The sequence below is a fragment of the Lissotriton vulgaris genome, chromosome 2_1 (assembly GCF_964263255.1).
Source record: "Lissotriton vulgaris chromosome 2_1, aLisVul1.2, whole genome shotgun sequence".
NCBI classification, from domain to species: Eukaryota; Metazoa; Chordata; class Amphibia; order Caudata; family Salamandridae; genus Lissotriton; species Lissotriton vulgaris.
The window spans coordinates 1,255,523,526-1,255,544,703 of record NC_141687.1 but is presented as its reverse complement, the minus strand read 5'-3'; the positions used below and the strand labels follow the sequence as shown (position 1 = coordinate 1,255,544,703).

The 21,178-nt window shown below is 44.2% G+C and overlaps 1 protein-coding gene across 1 annotated transcript in view; it reads right to left on the bottom strand.

The window, feature by feature from the left end:
- Positions 1-21,178, bottom strand: part of SDHD (succinate dehydrogenase complex subunit D) — a 129,729-nt gene that overhangs the window by 80,789 nt on the left and 27,762 nt on the right. Inside the window, exon 2 of the mRNA XM_086956978.1 lies at positions 14,260-14,370. Coding sequence (XP_086813104.1) covers positions 14,260-14,370 — 111 coding nt within the window. The remainder of the gene's footprint in view (positions 1-14,259; positions 14,371-21,178) is intronic.

Here is a 21,178-nt window from a genome sequence, read left to right as displayed (position 1 = left end):
AAGTGCAGCAAAAACACACAATGAAAGATACTGAATTTGTTAACTAATAAAGCAGCTATTTATCTGCCATTGCTTATATTGTCTTGTGGTTTCAGGGTTTATTTATTGTTCCCTAGAGGCTGGTGGTTATCTCCCATAGTGTTGGTTAAGGGAGCAGGATGGAGTAATTTGTGCATTAGCTGGGTTGCTTCCTTTTATTTCACGCTGACTTGAGAAAGTTTTTATTACATTCTCCCTAGGCTCAGGTTTGTGTTCCTGATATCCTGCTGACTTGATGGCGGGGCGCATATGGATAGAGCCTTTGATGCTGGCCCGTGAATCTGTTTGTTTTAATAGTCTGCTTTGTACGTATGCTGTTTGCTTTGTCGCATCACTCTCCTGCCCACTGAAAGTAGCTAACGCCCGTAGTAAAAACACGAGCGCCGAAGCTTGGCCGGGATGTTTGTTACAGCTCTGAATACAACGGTTCTGGTCACACGACTATATCACTGACTGCAACCCACCACCAAACGTCCATGGCACTCTCATGAGCCCCCCCGGTTAAGGCCTTGTTTATTTGACATCTACTTCTCGTATTTTTGCTAACCTGTGCATTTCTCTCATAATATCTTTACAACTCAAGATTTATGCACATAGGTTGAGGAGCATGAAGTCAGACTCCTGTTTATCAACGTAGAGTGCTAGGCATCTAATGGAATTAGAGGAAAGTCTGAGTGCGATTTGAATGTGCAAAGTAGCTGCAAGCTCCCCTAGTGGAATGTAAAATTAGTTCTGTAAGGTTGCGTTTGGAGGCCTGCCCCTTTAGTTGTCAGTAGACAGCTATACATGCTCTGATGGGTGAACAACATAATAACTGAAGTGACAATTATCTTCATTTTGGGCAGGCTCTGATCTCAGCGAACTATCAAATCTGACCTTTGGGTGGGATCTTGTTTTTTATTTTTTTATTTTGTTGCTAAGGCTGCTACATACATGCTTTTTTAATAGGGAGAGGATGTGACATTACAACCAAAGATGCGGACTTTGGAATGGGGGAACCCGGTTCGAGTCTACGCAGGGGGGGAGGGGCGCTAAATATCCTGTAATTTTGGGCAAATCACTTCATCTCCCCAAGAACAACAAAAAATTAATGACCTTGTGTTAGACCGGACATCCCTGCTGTCTCGTTACCCATTTAGACTGCAGCCACACTTAAATGTATCCAGAGTTCTTTGAGGAAAGTACCGAACACCACTTTCTTGACCCGCATTTGTGAGTTCACACAGGAGTTTGCTTAATATTCCGAAGTTTGAGGGTTCATATTAGGAAGTCAGTGCTCCCTCGCACCAGAGTTCCTTCAGGCCCCTGGGCTCACTCACCCTGATGCCCTTCACCACAGTGATGTTATCGTTCTAGTCAGCCTTGAAGGAGACGCGCCGGGTGCTGCTGTTGCCACCCATTGTGCTGGGGCTGGCAGTAGGTGAGAGGCGGGGAAGCTGCGAGCTGCAGGTCACCTTTGCCAGTCACAGGCAGCCACGGACATCCTTCCTGAGACAGTAGCGGGCAGTGAAAGGTGAACACAACGCGACTGACAGTTTGCCCTTCCCTTCCGCCAGGCCTCTGCACTACAAAACAGTGTGCGCTACCATTGGGTGAGAGCTCAAGAAGGCTAGCACTCATTGGATGAGAGGCGTAAGCGGCTGTTGTGTTTAAATTCTTATCTTAGAATGGTTTATTATGGAAGGTTAGGATGTCACTGCTCGAGAATGTTACTGTGTAGAATGTGCATCTTTCAGGTTGTAGCGGTTATCTGCTGCGGAGGACTGGACCATGCTGGCTGTGTAATTTGTATGCTCTTCTACTGTTTAATAAAGAGCTATTTCTACCAAGAAGCTTCTTCATTTCAGCGGCGCTCTAAGAACAGCAGACAGGGAAGTTTCCTAGCATGCGCCGGCTGGCAGCCAGTGGTGGAGTCTGTTTGGCTGCAGCACGTGTGCGCTTTAACAACCCGGAGCAGTTATGTATCAACTTTTCTGTTCCCTCAACAAATAACGGCCGGCCCTTCCACATGTACTGCTCTATAATATTCTCACACCGGGAGGTTTAGCGCTTAATAAACCTTATTCAGGAGGTAGATGTTTTTTTTCTTCAGTTTTATGCAGGTACTCAAGTAAAACAAACTGAGCTATGTGCGAGGAGGCGGGTTTAGGGGGTGGGGCCAAGTGCGGGGCTACTGGGAAACATTTAGAGGAAATTAAGATTTTCATAGTGTGAGTATTAACAGATGCAATTCTGCAGTAGGTCGTTACTGCAGTTAATGTTGCATTTCTGAAGTCATATGGATAGTGAAAAATCCAAGTGTAACAAATGAGTCGAGTCCAGAATAAAAGGGTATTTAACTGGTCTTGCATGGTGTGGTAGCGCACTGTCCTTTAGAGACAGAACATTTCCCATTGACGTGACCACTGAATTTTGAGACATGCAGTTTTACTGATAAAGTTTTACAGCGTACCAAAGACAGTGTGTGGAATCGGGTTCCAGCCAGTGGCGTAGCTAGTGTGTCATCGTCCTGAGTGCAAGGAAGGAAATCGACCCCTGCTCCTGTTTGATCTGTGGAATACAGCAGCAATAATCTGGGTTCAGTGGACAGGGCGGAATGGCCGTAGCGGCCACTGGGCGTTTTCCCAGTTGGCCGGAAGGGTGGGTGCTGTTTTTTGAGTGGTGGGCGCTGTTGTTAGGTTTTGCACGCTTTGCTTGCTTCTGAAATCTACGGCAGAGAGTAAAAAAAAAACATTTACACTCCGAGCCACAAAGCCTCCTTTTTTTTACAAAGTGCTCTCGCTGGATTCCCCACACCTCCCTCGGATCTGAAGCCCGGGATGTTTTTCTACTTTTTGTGAGTGCTTGCTGTCTTCCGCTGTCTATGTGTGCCCGTTCCTGCACCCCCCCTCCGCTGTCCGTGTGCCCTGTTTTCGTGCCTCTGTTGCCTGCTTGTGACTGTTGCCTGCTTGTGACCCTGTTTTCGTGCCTCTGTTGCCTGCTTGTCACCCCGTTTACATGCTTCTGTTGCCTGCTTGTGACCCTCTTTTCGTGCCTCTTTTGCCTGCTTGTGACTCTGTTGCCTGCTTGTGACCCTGTTTTCGTGCCTCTGTTGGCTGCTTGTGACCCTGTTTTCGTGCCTTTGTTGCCTGCTTGTGACTGTTACCTGCTTGTGACCCTGTTTTCGTGCCTCTGTTGCCTGCTTGTGACCCTGTTTTCGTGCCTCTGTTGCCTGCTTGTGACTTCGTTGCCTGCTTGTGACCCTGTTTTCGTGCCTCTGTTGGGGGCTTTGTGTGGCTGTGTTTGTGGGGGGCTCTGTGTGGGTGTGTGCGTGGGGGGCTCTGTGTGGGTGTGTGTGTGGGCTCTCTGTGGGTGTTTGCGTGTGTCATTTGCGAGAGATAAAGCTAGTGGCATTGTAAATGACAATGCCATTTATTTATGTTAAAAAAAACATAAATAAAAATAATGTCAAGAGCAATGCCAATAGCTCTAACTTTAACAAAGGCAAAACCATTGCATTGTAAATGCTTGTTGGTAGCTGTGCGCCTTATAAGATTAAAAAAATGAACAAACAACATGTATAATTACATTAATAATACTATCGAGTAGAGAAAAGAAGATTCCAGAGCAGCCAGTATTGATAAATAGTGCTCCCGGTTTTATGGTATTTATTTTTTTGCCATTTCCGTCTGCATTTATCCATATTTATTTTTTGGGCATTTTTTCTGTACTTATCCACATTTATTTTTGCCACACGCAAAAGACGCCTCTACAGCCAGTATTTTTCCGCATGTATTTAAATTGACAATGCACACCAGCGCCCGGTTGTTATTGGTCAACACAATACAGTCATCTGAAAACTTTGCCATTGTAGTACAAGCACATGTGCATTTCAAGAGACTTTGCAGACATTGAGGCTCATTCAGGTTCGTTAATGAAATGAAGACCACTGAAATCCCGTTCAATATTTGCTGATGACACTGGAATGGCCAAGAGATTCAAAGAAAGATTACACAGTGTTGGCCATTCTTGCTTCTGAGAATGCCAGTATGTCATTGCACTGATGTCTTTTTGTGAGGTAGGGTTTTATTACTCTTTCTGTGTTTTTCAAGGCAAGTAAAGTTACCTTCTAGTAGGTCATGCTTCCCTTGATGGAAATGTATTTACAAATGTTTTCTTCTGTGTTAATTTGCAGTACATGATGTCTAGCGGCAAAAAAGAAATTACGAGCTGCATGCAAATTGCAAAGTATAAGTTGGAGCGTTATGGTGTTTCCCAGTCTTTGATTATCCTAAGGTGGTAAAAAAGGGTTCATTTGGGTAGAAATCAATTCTGATTATTAAAGAGACTCCCCAACCATGGTAGTACGTTTTAAATTCTGAGTTTGTTTCTGCAGACCAATCACTATTAAACTATGCTGCCTACTATTATGGTTGTCATGTGACTCCTACATCTTGTAGTCCTTTGTTGCAAACTAGGATATTTTGCCTTTCATCTTTGAACTACTCTTATGGAAAAAGGGAGAATTGCTGATGACAGAAACTCCATGGCTGGGAGACAAATGGCCTGCAATTCCACTTTTAAGGATATTTAGGACATTCTATGATTAGAAATGCATCCCACTTTGTGAATATATTTTAATATCAATAACGCATATTAGCCTGGAAAATATTTCATTCTGGGGCAGTTTAGACTACAGACTGCGTGACGTTTTATATCCACAACTGAATAGCAGAACTTGTAATACACTCGAAAGAGGCGCTGTGTGCGTTGTTTGTTTTTCTCTGTGGTACAGGTAAAACTGGCTTCCCCAGCTCACTGTTTGTCTGCCCGGATCTAAGAACACAAATCTGGCTACATTCTCATTCCTGGCTGCAGCAGGAGGATGTTTAAAGCAGCAGGGAGGCATCGCAGAGCGACAGAAGTGTGGCTCTCGAGTCAGTCCGAACCCCACCCCCGCAGTTAGTTAACCCTCTTGCTAACTAGGCAGCAATCAATCATGGAATGGCGCAACTGCGCGCCCTTTCCCTCCAGCCCGAAACTGTTTTTAAAGTTTTTAAACTTTTATTTCTCCATGTAAGCAAAAAACGAAGCATGTAACAACGGAGGGCTCAGATGTGAGTCATCCATTGGCTATTGAGAGGCAACGCCATCCAAGCTCTACACAATAGAGACTGTCTCTATAACAAGACCCAGTTTGTTAACCCTCGTGCTAACTATGCAATCCTTCATCATGGAATGGCGCAACGGTGTGCCATTTCCCCCCCACCCCGCTATAAACCATTAAGCTGCCCCCTTGCTTTTTTCTTCTTTAGACACTGCAGGCTCCCTTAATGTAACTATGGGACACATGGCACTGTACTGTGAAGGAGGCATTCAACACACACAGTAATTTAAAACAACAACAACCCCCACATCCCCCACCCACATGACGGCAGAGGATACGATCCCCTGAATAGCAGAACTCTTAATTCACTTGAGACAGACTACCAGCCAAGAGGCGCTTTGTTTTTTTTTTTCTGTGGTGCAGGCAATACTGGCGGTATCAGCGCTAGGAAATTGACTTTATGATCCGGACGCTTGCATGATTGACACATGCGCCTACATGATTGAGGGTACTCAAGATATGAAATCCATGTCCGGAGGATGGTCTCCGACACGAAAGAATAGAGACCAAAACGTCGACTGTGGCTTTATCTACCATTGAATATTTAATTAATTTTGTGTTAGGTAGAAAAGCTTGAGCAATTGATGTAACAAGGGCTGTGTTGATTAATGCTTTGACCCTTTTACATCTTTGCTGTTTATCTTGTACCCAACTTTTTAACTTGATTTGAAAAAAAGATTAAATACTCTTTGTTTATATACACCCGTTTTTCAATCTCTTTTTGCTCTCTCCTGACTGACTACTCACAATTAACAGCTTTGAATATATGTCATTTTTGTTGTTGCATAACCAGCATTAGTGGGTTCAAATCACTAAGCCCACACGATCTCATCCTTTAAGTGATTTCAAAATTCCTGTGTCTATTAAAATCCCTTGAAGGTATCTTTACCCCATCATACTCTTTTCCCAAACCCTCAAGGGTACACTGGGTCGCCCATTATCAATTCACTCCAGAAGTATGGCACTCGAGTCGGTCCGACCCCCATCCTGCTGTCCCCCGCAGTTCGTTAACCCTGGTGCTAACTAGGCAGCAATCAATCATGGAATGGCACGACGGCGGCCCTTTCCCTCCACCGCGCTATAAACCAGTCACTTAAGCAACCCCTTGCAGGCCCCCTCAATGAAACTATGGGACACATGGCACTGTACAGTGAAGACAACAACACCCCCCCCCCCCCCCCCCCCCCCCCCCACATGACGGCAGAGGATACGATCCCCTGGAGCCGTGGATGCTGAACTAAAGAGAAGGGCCGGTGCAGGAGCAGAAGCTGATGGTGGCAACAGGAAGGAGTCTTCAAGGCTGGTGGTCCGTAGTGCAAGGAAAGAAGAAATACATTCAGGTGAGGCCCCTCAATAAAGGGCAAAAGTTATGAGAGCGAGGCAGAAGGTGTTGGCATGCCCACACACTAACGCTTGGATCCGACAAGGATTGGCTCAGGGGAACGGCCGTCCCTGAAAGACCCTGAGCCAGTAGGTCCACATGAGGGCGCTAAAAGACCCTGATTGGAAGGAATTAAAATGAATTTCGGCGTGCAAAGGAAACTGCATGTAGCGGCAGCGCGGCAACATTTGGTAGGGTTTTGCCGTTTCTATATATAAATACAGACAAAGGAAATGTAGATTTCCGTCTGTATTTATATGTAAATATCCGTAAAAACGGAACACCGGGAGCCCCATTTATAAACAACTACAGTTCAGCCGAACAGTTTATTAAACAAGGATTTTTGTTAGACAAACTGATGTGAGTGTTTCTCAAAGGAAAAAAGCGGAGTGAGTATACACCAAGTGAAAAGACAAACCAAAACCGAATTTAAAGACGAGAAGGTAAAGTGCAATGTGTACATATTCACAATTGGTTGTTTTACAACAAAAGACAGCATTGTTATATTCAATAGAATTAGAGTCACAGGGAATTAATCATTGTATCACAGTTCCAAGAAACAGTCTGTCTTTGTACATATGTCGACGATGTTTCGACCCTTGGCTAAAGAAAAGGGTCTCACCAGGACTGAAATTCCCAGGCTGAGGTATTGGAGGCACAGTCTGTGAGGGTAGGACCACTAAACGTAGTGAGAAGAATTTCTCAATTGATCAATATCTGGGATAAGAACAGTTGGGGCGCAGTCCCCTTCGGAGTCCCTTAAAAGGTGAATAGCATCTGCAATGGGCTCTCTTCAGACAACAAATGTTCTTGTGCAGGTGGATGCAGATAGCAAAGCAGTGAGCTATCAGAATGAAGGCAACCTTATTGGGCAAAATATTACTCCAAAACAAACGGCTGTGGGGTTCTGTGTGCGCTGGCAGTTCAAAGTATTGCACCACTGCAGAGAAGTGTATGTACTCTACTTTTCAACTTTAAGTAGTGCATATAACTCAGTAACCTGCCCATTTAAAAGCACTCCACTAGAAGGCATCCTATAATAGTTGGTAAATAACAGAACAGCTATTTGCCAACAATTGTCACATTACTATAAACATGACATTGCAATAATAAACAGTCAGAAAAACACTCAGCAAACGGAAAAGCCTGCAATTGAATTTTTTACCTTTGAAAAAAAGAAATGCAATGAGCAAATAAATAAGTGAAACCACAATAAAGCAGTGTTTTATTAGATGACAAAATGACTTGAATCTTGAATGGCAGACAAAATGTATATGAAGATAAATCTACTACACAAACTCAGTTTTTAGGTGGAGCAAACCAGACAGTGTCGTCTGGTTTGTGAAATACATTGTGAGATTACCAGGACCTTAGAGGAGTTTAGTGCCCGCCCACTGGTAGGCTTTGTTACTTGGCTTTAGTTGCTTCTTGTTTGATGGTTTTCCTTGTCCATCATGTGTTTGCCCCTCCCTTTCAGCATAGTCTCTTTGTCAACCTTTTTACTGACTTGTGTCTTTGAACTGCCTTCTTTAATAACTATTTTTATTTTCGGGTAAGTACTCCATCAGAGAGCAGGTGTGTGCAGCCCTCTACCTCTTGTATTTCTCTCACCGCTCCCACAATACTCCTCTGTGCACTGTGTGCATGCTTTCTTTCATGAGCTTCCTCTCCTGTGTTCTGTATTTGACTCCAGAGCTTTTCCCTTGCCAATTGTTGCAGTCTCACTCGTGCTTCTCCCCCTGCAAAACCAAATGTTTGCCAAGATGAAGACCCCAGATGATTTGTTGAAGTAGTGGGATAAACGTCTACATTTCATGGGCCTACCCATATCAGCCATTGATGGATATTCTAACTTAAATGGTCATATCATTGTGTTTGTAATTGTTTCAATCTTAAATTCCAAGGGTTTTGGCCGTTTGCACATAGAGTAAATACTCCTCTATCCTTGTACTTTTTTCGATTATGTGTTAAAGCTCACCAATTTTCACTTTTTACTGCGCCGTCACTTGGAGGACTAAAGCATGATGATCAGTTTCTAATTCAATGCCTGAAACATCTGCATTTTTAGGTGTATGTGCTTCGTCAAATGTTTGAAGTCTGTTAGTCCCCTGCAAAAATGGATTCTTCACCCATACATGTGGACATATGCATACTTGCACCATTTAACATGTGTAAATGATATATACATGGAACATGTCTGACCACAGCAACACTGGGAATTATTTTTTATGTGTTGCATTCAAGTGGTGCCCAAGATGGAGGTTTGGGAAAAAAGCTCAGACAGAGGTTCGGAAATGCAGGTTCCACCCCAGGCAAATTCCAGACAACCTTTTAATGGGTCATGAGGAGTTTTAGGGAGAGGAGACATAGGGCCCTTTACTGACCAACTGGTCTGTGGAAAGGCTCTTCTCTTTGTCCTTGTGCTCGTCTTGGGTGTTTCCTGCCTGGAGACTCCCCACTCCAATTCACCTTCCTGCCTCACATCTTGCAGGAAAGACTTTGACTGGGCTAGTGTAAATGGAATAAGCAAAAGGGTAAAACTGAACTATTGGAGTACTCAACTCTTATCTTCTACTATAGTATAAGGACGAGGCAGAGACTTGCAGTCAGTGTGCCTAAACGCTCTAAAACGAATCCAGGGTTTCCATACTGGTGGCAATTGAGAAAAATCACTTTGCTCCAAGGTTAGGATATCCACAGCCAACATCCATTACCAGGCTCAGGATCAGAAAATTGGGTGCATCACCTAAGACTAAAAGCGATTTTTTGTGCAGCCCCTCCTGGCAAAGGAGAGAGATGACCAACTGCTCGAGAGGAGCACTGGAGGGGTCCTTGCCCAAGGAATGTGCTACTCAGAAAAAGGGGGCTGTGAAAGAGTCAAGGCTGGAGGAGCTGAAACGTCTATTGCTACACTGGTGCAAACGTGCACCACTCTGCGAGGGCGAGGCTCAGGAATCCCAAAGTAACCCCAGAATGGGAGAATAATTGTGTGCCTAATGAAGAGAGGGTCCCAAAAGTTCAACTGCAGATTTACAGCACCAAAAACACAAGTGGTGTTAAAGAAGATCAGGCCACAATGTGCAGTTACCACAAAGAAGAACTTAAGTACCAGAGGAGAACCACAATGGCTGAAAGGCTTGTATCCAGTACTAAATAATCACTAAGACCACGAGGAGCAGATATCTAGCTTGCTAGGGTGGAGGGTTTTGTGACAGACGGGAAGACTCTAAATTTCAAGATTCATTGAGTCACAGGTACTGCAACTCTACACCAGCCTCATGGTCTGGTGCTGGCGTTACCGCCACTTAACTCATTCCGGCACCCAACAGGTTTCCCACACACATCAGGCAACAGGGCCTGGGCACACTACATCAAACTGAACGGCCCTGCCAACTACTGCAAGTGGTGCCTGCACCAGCAAAGAACTAGGGGCCAGATGTATGTAGGGTATGGATAGCGATTACCAAATACCGAACCATAAAAATGTGGTAATCGCAAACAGCCATGTACGAATGTGTGTTTAACACAGTTTAAGATTCCCAGTGAGTCGCAAATAGACCTAGCTCTTTAAAATTCATGAGGTAGCTCTTTTTTGCAACCCATTGGGAATCGCCAAAATCACAGAGATAGTAGTGGCCTGCTGGGGTCAGCCGACGACCATGGATGTCTTGGATTGCTTTTTAATAAAGCATTATACATATTGTATTTTGCTGCCTGTTTTCCTGAAAGGAAAATGTTATGAGTTTCCAAAAGAAAATTGACCAGTGGGACACGGCCTTCTCTTAAAAAATGGTTCTCCTAGCATTCACAAAGGGGAAGGGGTCCCTTGGGGACCCCTTCACATTTGCGAATGGGTTACCACCTACTTAAAGTAGGTGATAAAATGAGAATGTTTTGCGACCGCATTTCGGTCACCAAACATTCAGACATACCACTGGGATTTGTATGGAAGGGACGTTCTAAACACGCTCCTTTCTAATACTGAATTACAAACCCAATTAGCGATTTGGTAATTGCTAATCGAATCAAAAATGAGGCCTTTATAAATTGAAAAAGACATTTTTGCTCTCAACCGTCCTGATTCTGCGAATCTGGCAGTTTGTGAACCAAAAACCTTTGTATAGCTGGCCCAAAGTGCGCCAATGAATAAGGTAATGGGTAAACATAGAAGAGCAGAGAAAAGGGGACGGAAGAGACTGCTATTTAACCAAGACCTGTTGACCCGCATCCCAGGCAGTATTACCTAAACGATCCTCGGACTAACAAATTTACTTGTGAAGGCCCACACGTGTCTATAATTTTCTATTGCACAAGGATACCCTAAGAGGCTGCCCACCACACTCAGAGATATAGTAGTAAAAGCCAGTATAATTTGTTACAGTTGAAACTTTGTGCTGTATTATAGTGAGTATTTGAGAAATATACTTATTCTTATCCAAAGACAATGCATTGGCTGAACACAGAAATACTGACTTGCACTTTTTGAGGCCTCATTCTTTTCACGCCATTCCCAGAGTAAGTCTTCAAATACTAAACTTGACTACCTTGAGGCAACAGCGTTATAAAATATGAACTTTTTGCCTCTTACTGTACTGAAAATTAGAGGAATATTGTTTTTTAGGCGTCCCTCTGTAGTCATGAGTTACTGAGCTCAGATGGAGTCTGGACTTAAACCCCAGAATCTCCTGGACTCTGCTGGTGTCTGACCCCAGGATTCTGGGCAGAAATCTTGGCAACCTGACTGGAAGTTTCTGCATCAACTTTATACCCAAGTTACAAACGGTCATCATATATTGAAGCTCTGTGACTGGTTTCAGAAAGTTTAAGCTGGCTTTGAGAAAGCTCCACCTGCAGAAAGGCAGGGGGAGCTGAGAGTCTCCTGGCAGAAGCAACCCAAATCAAGAGTACAAAGGAAAGGGGGATGCCCCACTTACCTTTGCCTGTTAAGCTGAGGAGGTCAGCCTTTCGTAGAGGAAAACAATGGTTCTGGAAGGGGAATGTGGAACTCCCTAGCTTCAAAGGAACCTTCGGTCTCCTTTCTTGATTTTATCAAATGGCCTACTGAAAGAGATCCTTTGGTGGGGAAGGTTTTGAAATATACATTTTCCTCTGGGCTCTCCCTCCAAACCTTCATCTTGTGTACTTTGCAGAGTATGCCGGATACAAATGGAGCCTACTGTGGATGTAGTTACACATGCATTTTATTTATTTATTTAAAAAGTTTTTTTTATAGCGCTGGCTAGACCCGGAGGTATCAGAGCGCTTTACATGAGCATCAGATCATAGTTACAGGTTACATCATTACAAAGGTTACACAGTTCTTAGAGAATGGCAACATAGTTACATGTAAGGTCAAGATAAACAATAAGCACAAATATGTATGGGGAAAAGCAGGCACGGTGAGAGATTCCGGGAAAGGGGGGTTGGAGCATGGGAAGTAGACAGATAATGAGGGCGGGAAAGGGGAGGGGCGGTGAGAGACACAGCATGGGGAGAGGAAGGGTGATGGGGACACAAACCGGTAGACGAGTCAAGGCAACGTCCAAAGTCCAGTAAGGTGTGATCCCAGGGCAGACAAGGGGAGAGAGGATAGGACCTAGGGAAGAGACAATAAGGAGAGACGAAAATAAGTCTGCCTAAAGACCGACTGGGTAGGTGACGACCAAGGAGGGAATCCACGGCCCATCTCCTCTATAGCTAAACCAGGTATCTCCATCGGGCATCAGACAAAATAGTTCAGTCTCAATACATTGAGAGGGGAGGGAAGGAGAGAGAAAAATAGAGGAAGGATGCGGGAGGAGACTGCAGGAGAGACGAAAGGAAGTGCAACAATGTGGTTCGACAATATACCAGAAAAAGAACAACAAGTAAACATTAAATAGAACAGTCAGCATTACATTAGGGGAGGAGAGAAAGGAGAGAAAGTAGTGGGGGTAGGGGAGGAGAGAGAGTGAGGCTAAGGGAAGAGACAACCGTAGAGACAAAAGGAAGTCTGTCTAAAAACCGACTGGGTAGGTGTCGACCATGGAGGGAATCCACGGCCCATCTCCCCTATAGCTAAAACCAGGTAGCTCCATCGGGCAACATACAAAATAGTTCAGTCTCAGGTGGCGAGGGAAGAGGTTCACAGAAAAACAGGGTGGGGACAAAGGACAGGCACAAGCGAGGGCAGAGGACAGAAGCTGGAAAGAGTAGGAGCGGAGGGGGGGGGGGGAGGGTTGGGGGAAGTGGGAGCACATATTGTCAGCAGCTGCAGGTTCATTTCTTTTATATAGCGCTGGCTAGACCCGGAGGTATAAGAGCGCTTTACATGAGAATCAACAATGAAACAGAAAAAGTTCAACAATTACACAAAGCATTCAAAACATAAGCAATACAATTAGGAGAGGAGAGAAGAGAGAGGAGAGAGAAAAGTAGTGGAGGGAGCAGGGGAGGTGAGAAAGGGAGGATAAGGAAAGAGACAATAAGGAGAAACGAAAAGAAGTCTGTCAAAAGATCGACTGGGTAGGTGACGACCAAGGAAGGAATCCACGGCCCATCTCCCCTATAGCTAAACCAAGTAGCTCCATCAGCCATCAGACAAATTAGTTCAGTCTCAAATAAATTGAGAGAGGAGAGAAGGAGAGATATAGATAGGAGGGAGGATGCGGGAGGAGCCGACAGGCGAGAAGAAAGGAGGTGCAACAATGTGGTTCAACAATATACCAGAAAAAGATCAACAAGTAAACATAATATCAAACAGTCAGCAATACATTAGGAGAAGAGAGAAAGGAGAGAGAAAGTAGTGGGGGGCAGGAGAGGTGAGAAAGTGAGGACAAGGGAAGACAACTATAGAGACGAAAGGAAGTCTGTCTAAGGACCGACTGGGTAGGTGACGACCACAGAGGGAATCCACAGCCCGTCCCTCCTATAGCTAATCCAAGTAGCTCCATCGGGTATCAGACAAAATAGTTCAGTCTCAATACATTGCGAGAGGAGAGAAGGAGAGACAGAGGGAGGATGCGGGCGGAGCCGACAGGAGAGACAAAAGGAGGTGCAACAATGAGGTTCAACCATATATCAGAAAAAGATCAGCCAGTAAACATAATATCAAACAATCAGCAATACAATAGGAGAGGAGAGAAAGGAGAGAAAAAGTAGAGGGGGGTAGGGGAGGTGAGAAAGTGAGGATAAGGGAAGAGACAACCATAGAGAAGAAAGGAAGTCTGTCTAAGGACCGACTGGGTAGGTGACGACCACGGAGGGAATCCACGGCCCATCTACCCTATAGCTAAACCATGTAGCTCCATCGGGCATCAGACAAAATAGTTTGGTCTCAAGTGGCGGGGGAATCGGTTGGCAGAAAAACAGGGTGGGGACAAAGGGCAAGGGCAGGTGAGGGTGGAGGACAAAAGCTGGAAAGGAGGCAACAGAAATAAGGTCTGCCATGCACATCACAGAAAAAGCTCAGGGCATACACAGGATCGTTACGTGTACTAAGGGGGAGTGGGAGGGTCAGAAAAATCTGCACCTTGCTATGGGGACTTCCAGGCAGGGATGTACGCTTTCCAGAGATATGCACGGGATCTTTCTTTGTCCCAACAATTAAGTTGGGTAGATTTACTTTGCAAATAATTTAGTTTACAAAGAAAGAATTCAGAAAAAAGAAAAAAGAAAATAAATCCACACATCATCTATTGTACTCTGTACTTACTGTGATGAACTGAAGACACGTGGATCTGAGACGCTAGCACAGCAGGGTGCCCTTGAAGAGCCGCACAGACAATGACAGGTCTCCTCAGCAAAGCTTTGTTGAACAGGTGAGCTGTATAAATGACATAACTTACTTTAGAAAATTCGAGCACTATAAATGTGGATAACTGTTCACTATACATGACTATCCGGGCCTTTACTGAAAACTAACTTCTGGAAGTGTGGTTCAGTCGCAAAGCATCACAAAACTGAGGTAAAGACCTGGTGGATTTTAGTGTAATTCAATGCATCTCAATATGCTAGGCAACTTTGGAGAAATACCTTCTCTGGAAACCTGATTTAAATGTAAATATAAAATATTTAGGAGTGGTAAACACCTAGGCTGTGCAACTTTCCCAATGTAGCTCATGATCTCTGGATGATTTAGTAGAATATGCTGTGCGGAAACAGAGCGTGCACAGAGTTTTCAGATGACCAGTTTTAGTCCAAGAGATAAACAACAAATGCTTATTGTGTTTAACCCCGTCGATGCTGCCGACATTCAGGAGACGTCGAGTGCACTACCTCGGTAGTGCTGCGCACGTCCGTTGAACGTCGCGGCTACGACAGCGCATTCGAATGGCCACACTAGCGCGGAACGTTCAGCGCAGGCAAGGGGTTTAGAAAGCTAGCTTCGCTAACTGGTTCAAGTGGTATGCAATATAAACTGATAAGGAGCAACAGTGACTAACTGTAAGCATGCAAGTGTCTGCTCTCACACACCAAAAACACAAATACATTGGAAAATTGCAGTCTGTTTACATCTGTAATGAATTGTCCTTGTGAAAAAACATAGTTGCCATGTAATTGAAAATACAACTACCCAAAGTTCCAGTTTTGAAAAAACGATGTGAAAGTTTACCCCCAATCTACCACCCACACTCCCTGGGAGGAAGCAGGACCAATAGCGGCTCACTCGGCAATCGGGCCACGATTCCAGCCCACAAGGGCCCTAGGAGTTCTCACATACTGCCCCTGCCTAACCCCAGGACAAAGATTTTTTCTTTAGGGGGAAGAGGGGTTAATAAGGAAGATGCCAGGAAAAATGGTTAAGTAAAAAAACCAAAAACACACACGCTCAAAGTATTGTGCACTCCCACAACCTCAGAAACAGCCCAGCAATCTATGTGCACCCCCACCCTCACAAGCAGCAGCCACCACACTACACAGCACAGAAAGAAAAATGGGGAAGGCTATTCCAGGCATCCCAGAACAGGCCTCACAGTCTTTCCAGTGAGGTAGGCCCATTAAGGCATCGGGCCGATCTTCAAGGTCTAAAGACCTACCAGTCTTTCTGCCTTCCTGGGGCCTAGAGCATCCATATCCTCATAGATAGCGAAAAGAAGTTTGGCTTTTTTTGTACGTGGTTTTGACATATCAACTGCTAGAGAAGTAGTAAATCCTAATTTCATATCACTTGCCATGTCAAAGTTTGGCAAAAAATCATGTATATTCCTCATATTTCTGAGGAAAAGTTTCCCAATTGGCAAGGATTGACAACATTCCTACCACCCAGCATTCCCATGCACCTCACGATAAAAACTGTACTCTTTCTTGTCTAGGTCGGCCTATCGCCCACAACAGGATTGACCAAACCAGGGACCATGCAAACATCACCAATATTTTTGTTCCGTTCCTGTCGTGGGTGACAGGCCCACCCAACACAAATGGGGTACCGTTTTTAAGGGCAGGAGCGTGGGCACATTCGCATAAATATGAGAAAAAAGCTTGAGGTTTTCAGGGGATTCTGGGCAACAAAATGTAGCTTAATCCACGCAGGTTGATCCACACTAGATTCCCCTGGTTGTCTGGTTTTCAGAAATGTCTGGATATGGTAGGTTTCCATAGGTGCCAACTGAGCCAAGGTCATATTTAGCAGCTTCCCACATCGCCAAAAAGGGTCATTTTTCATGGCAAAAATATTACGTTGCCTTTCCTATAACGGGCGATCAGCTTATCCACAATAGTGGGATACAGTTTTTATCTGGAGACCTATTGGAACACAGAATTGATGAACACATGTTTTTTTTTTCAACTAAATTGGTCTCAATTTCTGGCTTTCAAATACATGTAAGCCAATGTACAAGGAAGAACACCTAAACTAGAGATCATTTTTTGGCGCCGCTTATCCCATGTTTTTGAGCATTCATCAAATATTATAGATTGCTGCAACCAGAAGGGTATGATAGATGTAATGGTATCTCAGTTTTATAAATTGCCCATTGACAAAAAAAAACAGATGAAAGCGGTGTCACTAACTGCTATTTTTTCCTACCCATTTTCTTTTTAAATTTCAATAATTTGCTTATTTGGGTAAACCAGAAGCGATCTACATAAATAACCCCTTTGCTGAATTTGGCCTTTTTCCACTTTTTTTTTTTTTTTTTTTTTTTTAAAGGCACAAATTGGCCCAATTACCTCTTGTGTAAAGAAAAAGCTATGGAGGATTATGCTGAAGTTCTCCAAACATAAAAAAAAAAAAGGCTCAGCAAAGGAGTAGAAAATCCTCAGCAGCCTGGGGGCTAGAACCATGTTGATGTTAGCTGACATTTTGAGATGTATTGTAAATCAGTCACTTAATTGCCTTTTTAATGTGTTCTCTGAGTTCATATCGTAAGCGCTATTCACTATGACTTACTTCTAAGTATCATGCCACGTATGGCTGCGTAAGAAATTCTTTCATAAGTTCTGGCACGCATGTACCACCAAGGTTTCCTATCATCTGGTGATGAAATGGAACGAAGAAATTGTGGAATGGTTTTACAAATACGACAAATTCATGGGACTAGAAGTATCTGTCCCCAAAACGAAAAAAATGTTTGGCTCCCACATGCTAGCTCTCTCCAGTTACCACCTTAACGAAGATACCTCAGTAAGAAGTAGAGGAGGAGAAGGATCCACCAGATGAAGCAGCTGATCAAAGATAAAAGTTTTAGATCCTGTAGTGCTGCCATTATTCAAGCCACTTAAGCAGTTATTCTATGTGCTAGCGAGGACCACAAAACTGTCTGCCAACCAGAAGCTATCATGCCTGCTGAAGCAATTGTTTCCTAATGGCGCAATTAATAGCAGAAATATCATTAAATAATGGCAGACAGTCCAGACAATTAAGGCTCTCTTTCACCACCACCTATTGTCCCAAGTGCATCTGCTCCAATGTTCTTGTTTTGTGGGAAACTACTAAGCTCGAAGACCCAAGAGCACAAGATTGACCTTGACTTGACAGTTATGGGGCATCCACTCAGCCCACTGCCTCTGCAAATCTGTTTGTTTGCAGCATTGATGGGCTAATCATCTACTTTACCTCAACCCCTGGAATAGGGGAACATTCGTAGGTCTTTGGCAGCTGCTCTTAAACCTTATTTGGAAGCATCAGAGTCCCAGATTTATCCTGTATCCCACTGCAGCGTGCCAAAACCAGGACACAGCAGCACTGCCAGCACACATTGTGTGCTTTACCACAACCTTCGAGGGCCATGCAGAGACCTCACTTATCAGCTGACCAACTACTTTTTTCAAGTCATGGTTGCAGCTGTAGTTCATATAGAGCACAGATGGAGTCTAATGCCTGGAGAATCAGGTGAAAGACGAATACACTCAGGATCTCACGTCACATGCCACCAAAAGTAATTGACAATTTTAGGTTGCTTTCAGGATTTTCTGAAGCGGAGTACCTTCATATGTCCTGGAATGCTCTGTGACAACATCTGATTCATCTGTTAAATATATGTATGTATAGTCATAATACCTATTTATATAGCAAGAAATATATACTGAATTCTGGGCATTTAATAAGAAATTGGTTCTATACAACAGAACCCATTATAACAAATCTTCAATAATGAAATATTTGTTAAACCCTGCACGATGCAATGCATTTTACTTGGAGCTCTTTGAAGCTGGTGTATGACACAGTCAGCTACTTTAAGAAAGCTGCGAAATGTGATCTGCAGGTAAATCTCGCTCGCTCCCTCTCTCTCTTGCTCTCTATCTTTTGGAACTCCACTGACCCCTCCTACAATCCTGTGCCATCTCGAAAACCTGTGTCATCTACAAAGCCATGAATACTCCCAGTGCGCCCTACCTGGCTGACAAGCTCTCCGGCTCCTGCAGTTCTTGCCACTCCCATGGCCAGGACAGCAACAGACTACAGATGAAGTACCAAAATAAAAACACCTGGCATAACATCTTTCCCACCTATGCATCCAGGATATGTAACGACATACTGTATCCATTAACCAACTTGGGAAACAGCTGAAGAAACGCCTCTGTAAATCTTGAAGTAACAGCCCACTTTCACTCTCACCACTCCCCATACATGACAGACTCGTCTGTATACTCTCGTCTGTCTATGATAGTTACTTTACCTGGGTGGCTATCATTTCTGTCCTAGAAGAGCGGCAGGTACAGTTCACCCTTTTGACTAGACAGCAATGAGATATTCTGCGTGGCACCTGCCTCACTTTGGAACAGAGATGGGAAGAATAAGTCAGCGTGGTATGGTACACTTGTGTGGCAACGCTCGTCTTCAGCAGTGACTGCCTTCCCAGACTGTTGCAGACAGCTTCTCAGATTCATCAGTTGCGGTCTATGGGCTGAGTCATAGCTTGTGGATTGTCTATGGCAGTTGCTGCCTCTGGGCTGATCAGATCTTCCTGCTTCGGTGGAGGCACAGCTTTACTTCCCGATATTAGCAGTGGCAGCACCAGTATATTGTACACATAGCAGAATGTGAGGTGATATGGTAGTACTTTATCTTGAAAAGTCTTAATGCAGGACACAAGGGAACCATCCAAAGACCAGGGAACTCCTTAAGGGCACAATACATTCTGGCTGCGCTCCCAGCTTTCCTCAAACCAGAAGCATGATGTGGCTTCTCCATCTGGAAAGCCTTTCCTCCTGTAGGGCCAGCCACACCCCTTTCTACTGCCAACAGGTAGGCTTCTAAGCAAGTCAGCAGCATCCTCAACTACAACGCAGAAAGACCAGACTTCAGGTGATGTCCCCTCAACTCTGGGAGACTGGCTGTGAATCAGACACCAGCACTAAAACTGTAGTTCTCCAAATAATCTACAGAGCACTCCATTCAAGAAGACCTTGAATCTGAAACACAGTGGGGTGGTTTGGAGCCCACTTTTATAAACATTTTCCATAGAGGGGAGCTGGATCAAATCCTCAGTCTCTTAGCTATATAATAACTCCACAGTAGTTATCAAAGTTCCTTAGGCATTTGGGAATGCTGGATGAAAGGGATAATAACGTCCCGGTGCCTGCTACTTCAGAAGCAGATGTGGTACAGTCCAACTTATTTAAAATATAAATGTACTGTTGTACATGCCCATTATGGAATTGGATGAATGTACCAGGCAGTGGGTCATCAATAAGAGTTACCATGAAGATTACAAATTAATAATAATTGTAAAGATTTTCCATGCAGAAGCAATTATACACAGAAAACATGCTTTGGCATGAATATATATGATCAAAGAAATTACTATGTTACAGAGTAATGATAATGAATTGCAGTTGATTCAAGTCCGAAGTGTTTTGAGAGTTAGTATATGCCAAAGTGACGAAGGAATCAATTTTTTTTAAAAAATAGGTAAGGATCGTGGCAACTTGCATTGCCAACTTTAGGTCCTATGCAGAGGTCAATACTGCAAAGTGTTGGGACATAGATCATGGTGCAACTGTCAGTTTGGGTTAGTTCTCTTCAAATGTTCTCCAGACACCGCATTTGTGCAAGTTGATGGTTCTTAGCGAAGGTAACAATGGGGCAAGCTCCATACTGTAGTATTCAAACTATGGGCACAATTAAGTTTAAGATTTCTGCCCCTGGCTGGCATTAGCATTCTTGTAGCAGTAATCACAAGGAAGAACAAGCACTGACTAAGCCAATAGGTCTATCAATGGCTTTCCCGTTTTTCCCTTTTAATTCACAAATCAGAGTTGGGTTATCATATGTTATGTTATGTTATGTTATACCGGGTTTTATATAGCGTACGGCTACTCAGAAGAGTGTCCCGACGCTTTGAATTGCACACCAATCTCATAACATAACAGGAAAAACAAGTAAAAGGCAGAGAGATGGAAACCAGAAAAGCCCAAAACAAACTAAGAGGTAAAAAGCCAGGTTTTGAGCCCCTTCCTAAAAGCCAACAGGTTTGGAGTGCTGCGCAGGGCCAGTGGCAGCTTATTCCACAACTGGGGCGCCAATAATGTAAAAGAGCGGCCACCAATACGTGCTCTCCTCACACGAGGCACCTCAGCAAGAAACAAGGATTCTGACCTCAGCGACCTGGCTGGATGGTAGAAGGTCAGCCTTTTTTGTAGGTATTTCGCTCCGGAGGCGTGCAAGGCTTTATGTGCCAGAGTCAGGGTCTTAAAAATTATCCGCTTCCGGACAGGAAGCCAGTGCAGTGCCTCCAGGAGGCCCGAGGCTCTGGCACGGCGAGATAGTCCAAAGATGGCCCGTGCTGCCGAATTCTGGACCACCTGTAACCGTTGAAGCAGGTATTCTGGCAGGCCGAGATAAAGAATGTTAGAGTAGTCAATTCTCGAGCCAATGATCGCCTGCACTGTGATCTTCCTGTGTTCCTCCGATAACAGGGGGAGAAACTTACGCAGCATCCGGAGCAGGCCAAAGCAGGTGCCAGTGAGACCAATTGTAAATTGTTGTAAATAAGTAACAGAGGACTCAGTGGGGAGAAGCAACACTACGGATGTAGGTGGGGAATGAAGCATAATAGGGCTGAAGCATCACAGAGGGCGGGTGTGAAAAGCAACCCGAAAGGCACAGGTGGGGGAAGCAATATGGAGGGTAGGAAGCAACATGGGAGAGAAAGAGGAATGGTATATAATGCCAGTGAAGCCACACACAA